At 34.9% G+C, this 15849-nt stretch overlaps 3 protein-coding genes across 3 annotated transcripts in view; 1 reads left to right on the forward strand and 2 right to left on the reverse strand.

Moving 5' to 3' along the window:
* The window catches only part of LOC119835313 (SH3 domain-binding protein 5 homolog), a 21899-nt gene extending 11651 nt beyond the window's left edge, over positions 1 to 10248 (reverse strand). Inside the window, exons 1-2 of the mRNA XM_038360067.1 lie at positions 9922 to 10248; positions 5419 to 5481 (exon numbers count right to left, since the gene is read on the reverse strand). Of these exons, the coding sequence (XP_038215995.1) occupies positions 5419 to 5481; positions 9922 to 9990 (132 nt within the window). The 5' untranslated portion in view covers positions 9991 to 10248. The remainder of the gene's footprint in view (positions 1 to 5418; positions 5482 to 9921) is intronic.
* On the reverse strand, positions 6291 to 9927 carry LOC119835312 (F-BAR domain only protein 2). The gene has a single exon (XM_038360065.1). The coding sequence runs from the start codon at positions 9857 to 9859 to the stop codon at positions 7187 to 7189; it is 2673 nt and encodes an 890-aa protein (XP_038215993.1). The 5' UTR covers positions 9860 to 9927; the 3' UTR covers positions 6291 to 7186.
* A 691-nt stretch (positions 10249 to 10939) lies between the features above and the next one.
* LOC119835184 (sin3 histone deacetylase corepressor complex component SDS3) overlaps positions 10940 to 15849 on the forward strand; it is a 7921-nt gene continuing 3011 nt past the window's right edge. Inside the window, 6 exon segments of the mRNA XM_038359876.1 lie at positions 10940 to 11327; positions 12329 to 12392; positions 13237 to 13374; positions 14381 to 14558; positions 15062 to 15269; positions 15748 to 15848. Coding sequence (XP_038215804.1) covers positions 11165 to 11327; positions 12329 to 12392; positions 13237 to 13374; positions 14381 to 14558; positions 15062 to 15269; positions 15748 to 15848 — 852 coding nt within the window. The 5' untranslated portion in view covers positions 10940 to 11164.

Genomic DNA, 15849 nt, shown 5'->3' on the forward strand with positions numbered 1-15849 from the left:
AAAAATACCTAGCTAGATCGATTTATCGCCCCCGAAACCCCCTATATACTAAATTTCATGAAAATCGTTGGAGCCGATATATAAATATATATACAAGAATTGCTCGTTTAAAGGTATAAGATATGGCGATTTAATAAAGCTTCCACAGACCGACTGTCACTAATCTACACTAATATTATGAACGGAAACTTTATGTTTGTAACGTTTTCACGCGAAAACCTCTGGATCGATTTCAAAAATTCTTTCACTGTTAGAAAGCTGAAACTTCACTGCGTGAAATAGGCTGCATATGTACCAATTGTAAAGAAAGATAGACTTCATCCCACACTCCTCGTATCCCACAGAACCACATCCAAAATCTGTAGATATTTATAGAGATTATTCATTAAGAAAAACTATAAATTAAATCGTTTCTATTTTATAATATGTATAAGTGAAGAAGTACACATTTGTACACACCAAGTCCAACCCCTTCAAATATTACAAAAAGGCGAAGGTAAATCTGTCTGTGTATGTGCGTCTGTCTCTTCTTTACGCTTAATCCACTGAACCGATTTGGAAATCTTAGCAAAACGAGAACTATATAGTTAAAATCCTAGACTATGTATCGTGTCTTCACAATTTCCTTACAAAAATGGCTTATACTAAAACGTGTATGAGCTCTGAAGCTCTTACAATTTTTTCTTATTTAGCCCGTGTACTTCTATCTATCTATCTGTAAATATTCATCAAAACCCATGTAGCAGTTTAAGCACACAGAGTTAATGATACATAGAGAGATCATTCCCTTCAATATTAAAAATCAAAACAAACGAAACAGGGAGTTATCTGTGACAAGCCGGGAGGATGCACCCACTTTTCGTATTAATTAAAAGTGGGTAAACTCATTAGCCTAAGCTAGATTGAACTGACAAGACACGCTACCGTTTCAACATGTTGCAAACTAGCTTTCCGCGCGCAGATTTGCCCGCCAAGACAAAGAAAAAAAACAGTTCCAGGTTTTTCTCCGAATAGTTCACATTCCCGTTAGATATTCAGGATAAAAACTATCCTACATCCTTTCTCAGATCTGAAACTATCTCTATACCAAATCTGATCCATACACGTGCACTAATTCCTGAGATTAGCACGTTCAAACAAACTCTTCAGCTTCATATATTAGTATAGATATAAGTGTTACTAAGTGCGTTTCACGATACATATTACAATAATATTTTTCTACGAACAGTATTTTATTACTATTAATTAATGAAGAGCCTTGACATTTAACGACTTTAATGATAACTTCGAATATGGTATGGGTGCAGCAGAATATGTGGTCATTTAAGAGCGTCCTATGTTTTTGTGTCCATCTAAAACCTGAATAGGTGCCGCAGGTACAAATTTTGATAATTTTCTTTTTTTTTTTTTTTTTTTTTTTTTTTTTTATATTAAATAGGCAGACGTTTGACCGCTATCCTACCTGATGTTAAGCAGGGATGCGATCTATAAATGGGCACGCCTGCCTAGGAGAAGCCTATTCACTCTGGACTTCTTGTGCAATAACTAACAACACAGTACACATTTTGCAAAATTGAAAACAGATCTATGTAAGCTGGATAAAGAAATAGCTTCATCTCACGACTATTAAATTTTAATTAATCTTTACCAATTACGAATATCGTAATGGGGATAGGTTTTTGAAAATTACTTTTCAAGTAGGTCGGTAAGCTACATCAGTCCAGAGAAACAGACTAAATCAATTCATTAAAATACCCCAAAAGGATAGAAACAGATCCCTTAGAGAATCCCTTTCAGAAATCGCGTAAACGTTGAGACATCAGGTTAAAATTCATATCAAATAATCAAGTCCCTTGGCGATGTGAATAAATCAAACTTCCGAGGGCAAGTGTCAATACAATTAAAAGATACAGCCGTATATGCTGCAAATATTCGATACTCGCAAATTAATCAAAACCTACAGGGTATGTCTCGTGAACTCAGAACCTTGAAATTTGGCACGAAGTAACATCTAATAGCACAGTTAAAGGAAAAATTGCGAAAATCATAAACTTCAAGTTACATCATTCATAAAAACGGGTTATACGGAATTCTTGGTGCGCAAGCTCGATTCGCACTTGACCGGTGTTTTTTTTATTTATTTTTACGTTAAGTCCACGAGGCAAACGATTAGCCAAACTATCAAAACAAGCCGCATCAACGATCAAAGCGGGTAATATAATTAATCCATCGCGTCACGTCCCATCCAAATACAAATTATATTAATCTAATTTCCTATAAACCTTTTACTGGCCATCGAGTCCGCGTCACTCATACTTAACAGTAATGCGGCATTTTAATATACGAACTTCATTGGATGTAACAGCGATGCCAATTTATAAAGGTTAAAGTTTGATTTCATAATATACCCGGGCCGTTTAGTAAACGGGTATTCGAACAACGTCTATATGCTGTATTTTTTATGCTAAAGTATTAAATATTGAATCTTTTTGGTGATATTATTATGGTGATTGTGAGAATAGATACCAATAAAGATTAATGAAGATCAATGGAGCGAGTTATAGGATGACGGTAAGTCGTTCCGGATAGTAAAGATATCTGGTTTAAGCGTTACTGATCCTTACGAATTTTACAAATTCGAGTATGTTCGTTTGTCTGTTTTTCACGTCGTAACGAAGCGATTTTATGATATAACTGGCGGCCAGACAGCAACAGACTACTTTCAATGTTGTCGACCAGCTCATTGCCGTTGAAATTTCCTTTGAATACGGGCGAAGCGGCGCGCTGTGGCTAGTCGGACATAATTATGAAATCAATTCCGACTCCTGTTAATATTTATTGGAATATTGTTGTTAGAGGAGTACAAATTTCAATAACCCCTGGATTATTACAGAAACATCTAGATGTAAAGAGTCTAGGGGGATACTTGATAGTGGTGAAAATTAGCAGTCATTTCAGATCTATACGGTTCGATTGAAGAATGGTGGCCAAATATATAAACAATTTTAAAACTAACACAAAATGATGCCGAAATTTATAATTTGAAAAATTAGTTCTGCATGGTGATTAATAAATGGGATGGTCTATGATAATTTTAAGACCACACCAAAACAAACAATTTAACGATTTTCAAACCAAATTATAATGAAACAAACACATAACATTGCATGATATAAAAGAATAAATTACACTGCTTCATTCATTCGTCATTTGTCCACAAAGGTGACTCTCGAACATCATTCAATGGCATGTTTTGTCACACAGTTAACTAGCAGTACGTAGGTGCACCAGTACCAATACCTGCGTAATACGGTAAATATCACGTTACAACAGGGCGCCCCTGAATGTTTAACGACTCGTCTAGAGCCAGCTGTGTGCCCGAGCATGAATTCTTTATGCGGGAAGCGACTCGCCGATGGGCCCAATTCATACTGCTTGGACCTTGGATAGATAACACTATACTCATTATATAAAGCTGAAGATTTATTTGTTTGAACTGCTGGAACGATTAGAAAAATTCTTTAACCGATAGATATGTTTTGATATCGATGTCGGATTGCTAAAGTACCACGGGCGAAGCCGGGTCGGACTGCCAGATGTATATATTAATGAACAAAATAATCAACGACGACGCTATTGTACCCACTAGTCACCCTTCATAATTAGTGATTTTAGTTATGTTTTTTATTTTATTTTACACTGCAATGTTCAAAAACAGAAACTATAATGTTTTGATTGAAGTCTTTATTACCAGTAAAATCATCCCACACATCCTATCCGACAATTTATTTTGTTTAATAAAAATATATGTACAAAAGATACATAGCCTTTTATTCTCTAGTCGACATAGGAGAAGAGTCACAACTGATTAATTATAAACGTACGTTATTACAATTGCCTGCTTATTAGTGCTCATAAATATTGTTTAGAATTCAACAAACTTACGTTCAGTTTAAGAGAAATACAAAACCACTCTTTTACTTCTTATGAAGCCGTAAAGGGTAAGGTATCCTTATCTTTTAAAAATCCGCTTTACTTTTCTGTAATACTATAGCCTTTGAGTACTAATAAAAATGCAAAACCATATGCCGATTGCACCTCGTAGCAACGTAATCAATATCGATAGGATATAACATTGATTCCAAGATTTTAGCTACAATCAAGGAGTATTATTATTGTGAAAAAACATGGCGATTATTACTGTTTGTTAAATAAAATTGCAAGCAAGTAAAACCGCGGACGCAAAGCCAGTATTCCAACATCCCTGTATTCTCAGTGGTAAGCTAGTTTATCTTGTACGGAAATCGACAGGCTACCTCTCGCAACATCTGGATAAGTTTTTGTTTTAGTTCGGCATATGCCAAATGACGAGTTTCCCATTGTTAAAGTGAAAGTGTTTATATTCGTTAGCCATTAAATTGTGAATACAGCTGATATTTCATAATCAGATAGCAACGTACAATACAGTTCCTCGGTAATCGTGGGTTTCCCGGGAAGCGAAGTGGGGGGAGGATACCTTCGATTATAAAATTGACATTTGATTGAAAATAAGAGCTGTAATGCGTTTTAGTTAATATGAAGCTAATTTTAAGTGTTAAAAGTTTAATAAAATAATAGGAATATCAAAAGCACTGTTATAAATACACGAGAAAATTTATCTTACGGAGATGTAATTAAAAACTCTTAAGGAATGGCTGCGGGAGATTGAAAATATTAATTTCCTATGAGATTGCTTTTCTTCGCTTTCTAGAACCCAGTTCCGCAAGATCCCATTTAATAAAAAACCGGTCAAGAGCGTTCTCCAGTCGTTCAACGAGGGTTCCCTATGTACTTGTATGTCTTTGACAGGTTAAGAAGTTCCTGTACACGTGTCCATTATAACAATCCATATTAATACAAAGCAAAACGTAGATATGCTTTAAGAACACACCCATCTGTGTTCCTACACACTCCTCCGTACTTCGTACTCCATTCACGAATGCAAATATTAAACAAGATAAGGAGATTCAGATTAGCCTTAGCCTTGAATACTAAAACATGAATACATAATTGAATTCATGTAGAATTACATAATCTTTAGGTTACAGAAAAGAACGAGACAGGACTTCATATCCATTACAACTAAATTAGGTACATGAGGTGGTTATTAAGTTTAGGAGTAAGGTAAATAAAAAAAATGTATTAAACTAAAAACTTTTTAATGGATTTTAAACGCGATTTATTCATTATATTATTAACCCGACGTTTCGAACACTTTACAGCGAGCGTGGTCACGGGGAGACAATATAATGAATAAATCGCATTTAAAATCCGTTGAAAAGTTTTTAATTTCTAACATGTATAACACTCGCGTAAAATCAAACACAAGAAAATACTACGTATAAAACTGTACTAACGAAAAAGAAAAAATCAACTCACGTCAAGCTCCAACTCCAGTTTGTTGATCTCGTCGGTGGCCGCGTTCAACTTCTCCAGCTCCACCTGAAAATCGCGAAAGTATTTCAGGCAATCGCACGGAACTCGCACCCGATACTCCCAAACGTACGGCAATAGCAAACAACATGTAGAGACGGGAAACATACGAGACATTGCTGTGGCACAGCATTGTCATCTTATCGCGGACCAATCTAGCTCTCGAGATAACACTTTTATCTTACTAGGAGTACCTTACAGTTAGTTTCCTGTCCCTACAAAAGCACCTAGCCATATAGCGAAAACGTATACTTACATAAATCGTATCACAAAATGAACTCGGTAAAGAAAACCTCACGTTTAAATTCTTATTATTAAATTTATTTCCGATTACAATTAAATTACATAAACATTACATACGCCGTAAATTTTACAATACAAAAATATTTCATCACCAAATTCAGTTATGCATCGGCTTTCGATCTCATTCTTGTATGTTTCAAGAAAAAACAAAACATCTGGGTATGCAATATACTTTGAAAGTTATAAATAATACTTAAGACATATATAATTATATAAATTTAATTAATGGAATGGCTCAACTGTACTAGTATAGTTTATATTTACTATGTCTGTTACATTATGTTAATTATTGAACACTTCACTTTTGGTAAAGTTCGACTGCTACGAGACGCTTTAGGCCGTGCTGCGATATGTTTTAAAATTAACAATAATAAAAAAAATAACAAAATGAGATTACACTGGAGTAAAAATAAAATTCTACAGCACTAGAGAAAAACTTAAAATCATTCTTTTAATTAAAACATTCAGTTCCAGAAACAAAATTTAAATTCATAATAATACCTCAATTTTAGAGATTCAAAAAAAATCAATTACATTGATTGAATCCTAAAAAATAATTCAAATGCTAACAAATTAAACAAAACATTTTTTTCTGCAGTAGAAATATACAACTACAACAAAAGATGTACATATATCAATATGAAAAGATAAACAAATATAATCAAATTTCTTTTGTAGTAAACATAAAAAAAATATTACATAGCTAACTCGGTGGTCCCCCTACAAGAGCCTTCGGAATTAAATCTACCAAATGAACTTGAGAATCTTGTCTGATGTACAAACATACAGGTACATTTTTCAAAGAAAAAAAATACACCAAGATTTTTTATTGCACATGTGGGGGCCGCGTGTACGGTGTACCTAACATTAAAAAAGCCATGACCTATAACAATTATATTGACTTTAATATTGACCTCAAGAGGTAGGTAAAGAACAATAAAATTTAGAGATACACTACTGTAAACAAATATTATAACTGTATATATTTTGATACTCTGAAAGCGATGCTCATTTAAAGGATTCACTCTCTTAAAGCTTAATTCTCTTGGTGCATTAACTTACTTTAAAATGTTATATATAACTTTGTGATGTCTTCCTTTATACAGATTTGTGGATGAAATTTATGCAATGTACAGAATTATCGGATTATTAGAAAAATGGCACGTCTCTATTAAGAGAAATAAGTTAGTTCAGCGGTGAATACAGATTACATTCGTAATATAAAATGCTGTTAATAATAATATTAAGTAACTATAACTATGATTAATATCGAAATTGACAACTAACATGAATTAAACAAATCTTTTGTGGACAGGAAACAGTCCTATAAGGTACGAAACATAAGAGAATATCCAAAACTATGCCTCATGTACAAATTTACATCCAGCATTTTTAAATGATAAAACAAACATCAGTGTATATCACTATCACAAATATATTTGCCAGAAACGAAACGTCGCTTTACGAGCGAGAGGCGGTACCCGCTCCCGATTAGCTCAAACTCGATGCCCGATAACGTAGCGCCTTCGCAATTAAACTGCGCTGAAATCGTCGACTTGTTCGACGGCCCTTTATTTAACTCGAACCTCGCCTTCAGGGACCCAACGCCTCTGTCTTCAGAGTGTTGAGACAGTTCTGTGAACCGCCACAGTGCTTGCTCAGTCTCACCATTCCAGATATTCTTTGGCATGGCTATGACATTCCGCACAGAACCAGTCATAGGCACACAGACTGATACATTCAGCAGTGGTGATGGAGGACTCATAGCATGCAAGTTGTACTTATAATCCACTTTAAGATCAGTATGATCTTGCTCACATTTCCAATATGACACCATTTGCAAAGGACAGGAAGCGGCGCCTGTTTTCGGCCGTATCTGGTATTTCAATATATCAACATTGAAATACTGAGCCGTCGGATTTTTCTCTGATTGTCGTTTCAATAATGATGTCAAAGCGGGCATATTGAATTCCAATACAGTACTATCACGTGTGGACATCATCGTGTTTATGCTGATAAGCTGCTTATTTGGCAAAACATTATCCAATCTGTGTATGTTCTTCAGCCTAAAGCAAAGTTTGGCAGGATTTGGATTATTGGCCAAAACTCCAACTATTCCTGTAGGGAATGAGAGCATCATATCACCAGACATTTTAACTTGACACTTGGATTCCTCAGTGCCTCTGAAATATGAATGAATAATTTCATGAAATGCAACAGCTAATGGAATAGTGTCTGCCATGCCTATAGTCAGTGGAGAGGGACCTCTCGATCCTGATGATCCTGCAGTTCGGAAGTCACCCTCTGAACGCCTTGATGGTGGACGCGGCAGTGAAATAGTAGAAATGGTGGGTGTTGATGTTCTGAAATTAGACTGAACCACTTCTCCTACCTCAGTAAAAAGATCACCAGCATCAGCCGATGATGTTATAGGAGTTGGACTTTCTAGTAAGTGTGTCGGATTTCCTTGTAAAGGTGCATATGGATTTGAGACATTTCCATGAGGTGAGGTGGGATTACTTACATTGGGACTTGGAAAAGAGTTTAAATCTACAAGGTCACTACTTGCTTTACTGGCATTGGCATTAGAACCACGGCGAGTAGTCCCTATTTTGTACAGAGATATATTCTCAACTGTTGCCCTTAGCTCATCAACACTTGCAGACATAGGTGGATTACCATTACTTATGGGTTTAATTTCAACATGAATCTTTTGTTCCCTTTCTTCTTCTGAATCTGAATCTGTTGATGAATAGACGCTACCCTTTTCATCTTTAGGTCTAATACAGTAACCTTCTTCATCCACTTCTGGGGAATTCATTAAATCCTCCTTGGTATTGGCCTCTTCTTCCTTTTCTTCTAAATCTGATTTCTCGCCAGCATTAGAATTCTCTGATATTTCGTCCTTCTTCTTTTTCGATTTTTTCAATTTCGTCTTAGTTCTACGGAACCATTTTGATTCTCGCAGGGTAGTTCTGTTAATGTTGTCATCTTTTTCAGTTGTTACTGGTGTGGCTGGAGTTCCACTTGGACTTGAAGGTGCTGAGCATGGTGCAACACCCTCAGGATTAGTACTTGGTTCATCTTTACTTTGGAAATTTGGAGTAAACAAATTTAAAAGAGAGGTAGTTCTTCTCGAGGTTTTCACTGCAAAAGATGGCTCCTTTTTTGGAGCTTTAGCAACTTGAGCAGGTTTGTGTGAACCATTGGACACAGAAGAAATTTGATCAGCTTCAGAGATTGAATTATTAGCTGAACTGGGCTTTGGTAATGACAGAGGTAGATCCACAAGGTTCCCTTTTTCAATTGCTGTATACTTTTCAATTAAGAACTGTTCCAATAGTTTTTCAACAGTTAATTCAAGACATTGATGCTTAAAATCTCTGTGCACTTGTCCCATTAGATCATGGTTGTTCTGTATAAGGTCTGCATATGCATTAACAAACTGTTTCATTTGTTTGAGATGTGCTTCTTCGACATCTTGGAAGTGTTTGCATGTTTGTGTCATCTTCTTTTCAAAGTCCTGCTTTACAAAGTTATACTTTTCAGCCAGCTGTCTGTAGTCCTCATGAAGCTTCTTTATTTTCACTTCAGCTTTTTCAATGTCTTTAGCTGAAGCATTATCTTTCCGTAGCTTTTCCAATTCAGCAGATTTTGTTGTATACACATCTTTAGCCTTTTGTAAAGCTTGTTTAGTGTTTTGAATCAATAAAACAACTTCAAGAGTGCTTGATTCCGAATCTTTTACAGCTTTATGTTTTTTGTGTAATTCTTCAGCATAACGGGCAACGTCTTTAACCAGTTCACTTACTTTTTGAAACATATGCTGGTGTAAATTCGACAATTTTTCTGCCGAACACTTTAGAACACCCCAGAAAGGAGCGAAAGTACCTTGGGCACAGTTACTGTTAGCCTGTTTCGCTAGCTTGGCTAAAAGTTTAGAATTCGACTCCTCTATGTTGGATCGTTCTCTAAGATACTCGGAGAGTTCTTTACTAGCTATGAGTCCGTATTTCATGTTTTGATATAAAATATCGTATCCATTGTGTTCGTTGGCGAAATAATCTACAAAGTTGACACTCATCTTTGCTGTTACAAATGCAACGTTATAAAATTACTCAACACATGTTATCGTCACTGACTGACCTGTATTCTAGGATCGAGCTCAGTATCACCATTGTCGTCGGCTGGGATTGTAAACGAGGATTCTTCCATTGTAACGCCTAGAGCTAGGAAGCCACCCAATCACCTAAATTACATCACCGACACAATAGTTTGTAGCGTCACCTTCACTTCGTTATTGCAAATACTTTAACGAAAAAAGATATAAATTACATAGTAATACGTTAAAATCTGACACTAAATTGTTAAATTTTTAGATTGTAATCTCATAACATTCCAATACAATAAAAATAAAGGAATGAAAAACTTTTCAGATGACGTCCACCTCCTTCCTTCGCTTGACGTAAACGTAAACTCATCATAGACAATATAAAAGTATTAATGATTATTTTTATGGTAGTGATGTATAAATAACGTTAAACAACTATGTATTTTGTTAGATAAATTAACTGGAATATATCTAAATATTCCTACAATAATTATTTAGAAAACAAACCAGACTACTGTCAATTTTTGTTCAATTCAGATTTATTGCAATGGTAATTTGATTACAATATTGCTAGGGTATGAAAAAAATCCCTTTTTTAATTTGTGGACACTGTCGTGCATGTATATAACTCGTGTTATGACTACATTTTTAATGATTGATATGTTACTTAATAATATATAATATGCCAAAATCTGTCCATTGGCTTAGGCAGGATGTGAGAAAGAAATTAACAATTTTTTATGTAACAGTCGGGTAAGAGGAATATATTTAGACACATCGGTAGTTAACTCATGTTTAAATATAATATTTTTTACCCAAATGCGACAGTATTTTTTATTAAAAAATATTATTTGAAAAATCGGTCATCGGTTAATAAACATCACTAAAGTCCAAACATGATTTATCTTTCTTGTCTATGCTATAAGATAACTAAACGGATAGAACTTCATAGTGTATTGTTTTCTTTTTCACTCCTACTGACTCCACATACATAATTCGTGAGCTCCAACGAAATAAGATTACTTTATAACATTGTCGGTTTAGGATGCTTTGAAAATTTTACGACTTTGACATTTAACAAAGTGCCAGGTGCCTATTGGCCTATTACATTCGTTCCAATTTCTATTTCGACAGAACTCAGAAGCAGTGTACACTTTAAAAGCGAATTTCTTTCTATGAGTGACTTAAATAGCACTTACAAGTGTTTACTCCAAGTTGATCACTCTGAATATTTTATTCAGAGTTTGTTTTTAAAGCTGTGAGACGTAGTCAATCTGTATGCAACTGTTACGCGTCGCCTCGACTATGTCTTACCAAGGATCACCTTATTCCGGCCCTGGAGATGAATATGACTTTGAAGACGATGGGTATGACGATTTAGATGAATACCGGGATCCAGAAGATGCAATACCACCGCCTCTTGTGGATGATAGTGACGAAGGTATGCTATTGTTTACAATGTTATATGATATCCTATTTTGGCGTCATATTGATGTCATCTGCATATCAGCTTGTTATTCCTGACAATTTCGTTGTCTGAACATTGTAAACAGGTGTTATGTAATAATAAATATAGAGATTGAGGTTACTCGAATATTTTCTATTAATTCAGAACATGTACTTAAGTAACGCTCCATGTTATTTTTGTTTCAATATACCAAACTATCTCTAGTGAATTTGGTAAAAATAACGAAATATAAAATTTTAAATAACCTCATTGTAATATTATTTTTGTAAATGTGTATTATAACATACTAAATTCTATATAGGTAGGTTACAATATCCAAAATCCTAAGCATAAATTATCTTTATAGACAAGTCTATACTGTAAATTATATGTTAATAGAACTGGTACAAAAGAAAGTGAATATTTAATATTTTGTTTGTTGATTGCAAGTGCCTCTTTTAGGCATCTCCTTCCCATTGTCTATTGAGCTGAATATACATAATAACACTGCAACAGCGGTGGCCTTGGAGCTAAGCTGTGAATAACTTGGTCACGGACAAATTATAACCAGCTCCCGTGGCCTCTTCTCTAAAGTGGCTCAATGGAACACAGTGGGGTTTTGGTCGGTAGGAATCCGACATAACCCATGGCTTTATCCCTGGAGGCCGTGGGTATCTATGCAAGATTTCCCCACTTAAAAAAGCTGCGTTTTACTAATATTAATTATTAGTTGTGATGTTGAGAGGATTTAGTCAAAATGCACACATTCAAATTAAATTGAAGTGTTTTTAATGAACATAAGACTGGAAATCATTGTTAGGTAATCATCATTTGCAGGAATAAACACAAATGATATGTGACTGCTGCTTCTTCCAGCAATTTGCACATGGTAGATTATAGCTTTAACACCCACGGGAGACCTATGTCTGTGTAATGCAAAGAATTATGTACTTTTAAACACACATAAAGAGTAATCAATAATTAATTATTCACAGATACGGAGGAGGCAAGTGAAGTAGAATTACCTAACAATGATGAACCACATGACATCAAAGAGCAGTAAGTAATAAACATATACAATTCACAAAGGAAATAAAATGTGTAAATAATTTGTGGCCTTATTGCTTTGAAGCTATTCCTTCCAAGCAGCCTTGGGATATAGAAACAATGAAGGTAGAAGGTGAATTAATACATTCAAGATATTACATTTCAAATAAGGCAAGTGTGGGGAAAGATGTTCAGTTAAAGATGTATAAAAATTTTAGATGAGAGAAAACAGCGGCACAGCAACATCATAAAGATAGATAATGTTCTGAAACTCCTTCAAACAAAATAAGCTTAACACAATTATAAAACACTGTCAGCATCAAATCTGCTCAAGTACTGAGTTATTGAATAGTTTGATGAAATTAAATTACAAGTGCAACAATTCCCATGCAAATTTATCTTATTTTATTTGTCAGATATGAGTAGTTAGATAGGAAAATAGTTTGTTTATTTGTAAATATTTAACAAGGTGGCATAATGTTCTAACTGTCACTTTCCATCCTCCTTCATATTTATAATCTTTATTTGCAAAGTATGTGTTAAAATTCACTTTATCACAGTTAAATTTACAATAACAATTCAATCTTAAATGTATTATGCAAATTGTTACAAAGAAATCTGTAATCTATACTAATATTATAAAATTGAAGAGTTTGTTTGCTTGTTTGTTTGAATGCACTAATCTCAGGAACTACTGGTCCAATTTGAAAAATTCTTTCAGTGTTAGATAGCCCATTTATTGAGGAAGGCTATAGGCTGTATATGTACCACGAGTGAAGTTAGGGTGGACCGCTAGTCATTTATAGTTATGTTACATTCAAAATGTGAGATTAATCTTGAAATATTCTTTTAATAGAATGTACCAAGACAAACTGGTGAATCTCAAAAAACAGTTGCAGCAATTGGAAGACAATATTTACCCCGAGTTTACAAAGCGTGTGAAAAGACTGGAACACCAACTGCATGAGAGGTTACGGCTAAATAAGATATACAAGTAAGTTATATACAATATTAATGTGATTGTATTTATTTGTAAACTAGCTTTCCTCCCGCCGAATCGCCCTGGGATAGTCTGGGACCTTGGTGGATAAAACTATCCTATGTTTTTTAATATGGTCTCAAACTGTCTTTATTCTCTTCACCCAATTTCAACCAAATCAGTTCAGTGGTTATGTGTGAAGAACTGACAGACATACAGTTTTACTTTTGCATATAAAACATTTGTAGGGTTTATTTGTTCCTAGTGATGGTTATTAAACATGTTTGTAGTTGGTATTGAAGACAAACCAATTAAGAAATACTTCACATGTGTAATTCTTAAAAAACCAAGTTGAGATTCGGTCGGTCTAGTAATATTGAAATAAAAAAGTGGCAAATAGCGTCAATAATAATTACAATATACATGTTTATTTCTGACTTGATTGATGCAGAGGTTCCACTTAGGTATGATATGTGTAAATTCAGATGTTAATCTATTTCAGTGCAAAATTACTTACTATCATAATGATCTCTTCTAGAGTGAAGGTGTAAGAGTAAACTACAACCATCTTAGTATTTTCTTGTGTTTGATTTTACGCGAGTATTATACATTTAGAATTTAAACACTTTTTAACGGATTTCAAACGCGATTTATTCATTATATTTTTAACCCGATGTTTCGAACACTTTACAGCGAGCGTGGTCACGGGGAGACGTGGTCAGTCTCCCCGTGACCTTATAAATTCTAAATACAACTATCTTTACAATCTCTCCTTTGTTTATGATAACAATATAAAGCTAAACAGTTTGTTAGTTAGAACACGCTAATCTCAGGAAATACTGTACTAATTACAAACAATCTTTCACCTTTGGATATTAACATAATCCATAATCTCTATAGGCTATATAGCATATATATGTACCGTGGGCAAAGTCAGGGCTGACCACTAATATAATATAAATAGTACTGTAACATTGGTCTAAAATATATTCATAATAATCTTTTTTAATTAATTTTATAGAGAGCACATGTATGAGGTAGTGGAAAGGGAATACATAGCGGAGAAGAAAGCTGCCGCCAAAGAGTTTGAAGATAAAAAGATAGAACTGCGAGAGAATCTGCTCAATGATCTTGAAGAGAAAAAGAAGCTTATTGAGAGTGAACGCCACAGCATGGAGCTCAATGGAGACTCGATAGAGGTGGATATGATAATATATTCAATATTTTTTTTAATTGCTATTCTAGCACTAATAGAACTTTTCCTTTTAAGCTACGAAGTTTTTTGTAACTTACAAAGAAAAGTTCTATTAGTGCTAAAAAAGTCATTAAAATATTGTTGAAAACAATCATTTTATACGTGTATTTCAATAAGAAGAATGCGTTATTCGACTCATATCAAATTTCTTATCTTACTTGTTTACTAATCCTTCTTATTTGAAGAAATTACGAATAAGCTTAATGAATAGACATTTTAACACCATAATAGTACTTTTATAAAAAATTTCGCGTCGCAAGAAATGTATCGTTCGGTATGTTTTGGACTAAAAGTGTATAATTTTCTCTCCACAGTTTGAAGTTTCTATGATACTGTATATTAGAAATTGTGTTAAGAACATGTCTCAATTGCTAGGATGTTACTACATAGAGGGTATCGTACAAGGAGACATAGAAAAATGTAGTTAATTCCATTGAAATATTGCAGGTGAAGCCGCCGATGAAGCGAATACTGCGGCGGCGGGCGAATGAGCCCGCGCCGGTGCCGGAGAAGCGGCGCAAACCGCTCGCCACGACGCTCACGTTCCAGCTGGACGAGCGCGACATCGACGCCGACCTGCGCGCCATCGCGCGCGCCTCGCCGCTCTCCAGGCATGCGCACGCGCAGCCGAGGAAACACGTCAACTCCAACAGCTGTGAGTGATCCGATTGTTTATTGGCTTATTGTCGATGATGTGCTTTAGCATTGCGTTGGTGTTTTAACTTCAATGTTTTTATAGAATTTAGGTATTTTATAGTATGTTATTTACCTACATTAATGTATAATATTCGGTAATTTGTTTTCATTTCTTCCACATTTTATTCCTTTATCAATTTCTATTGAAACCACATCATAAATCTACACTTTCATGCTTACATCACACTAACAAAGAGCATTTATCCACCAACTATTAAAAATGGAGGAAGTGATAAATTTTACTAATTTTTTTTTTTGCTTTGTGTTGCCCTCAAAACTTTCAACGCGACAACCGATTATGAATATTTTTCATTTGATCTAGTTCTCACCTTTTTTTTTGGTTGTTATAAATTATGGTATATTAGTGTGATATAAACACGTTTCCAATCCGTGCACAATATATTAGCGCCAATATTAAGATGAACGTGTCATGTCAGGCGAGTCCCCGGTGCGCGAGGGCGGCGAGCGCGAGGCGGGCGACACGCGCGTGGAGGACGGCAAGCTGCTGTACGAGCGGCGCTGGTTCCACCGCGGCCAGA

Source organism: Zerene cesonia, chromosome 20 (genome assembly GCF_012273895.1).
Source record: "Zerene cesonia ecotype Mississippi chromosome 20, Zerene_cesonia_1.1, whole genome shotgun sequence".
In the NCBI taxonomy this organism is placed as follows: domain Eukaryota; kingdom Metazoa; phylum Arthropoda; class Insecta; order Lepidoptera; family Pieridae; genus Zerene; species Zerene cesonia.

Excerpts from the sequence above, each read along its gene's own strand:
- LOC119835312 (XM_038360065.1), bottom strand. The coding sequence starts at position 9,859 with ATGAGTGTCAACTTTGTAGATTATTTCGCCAACGAACACAATGGATAC.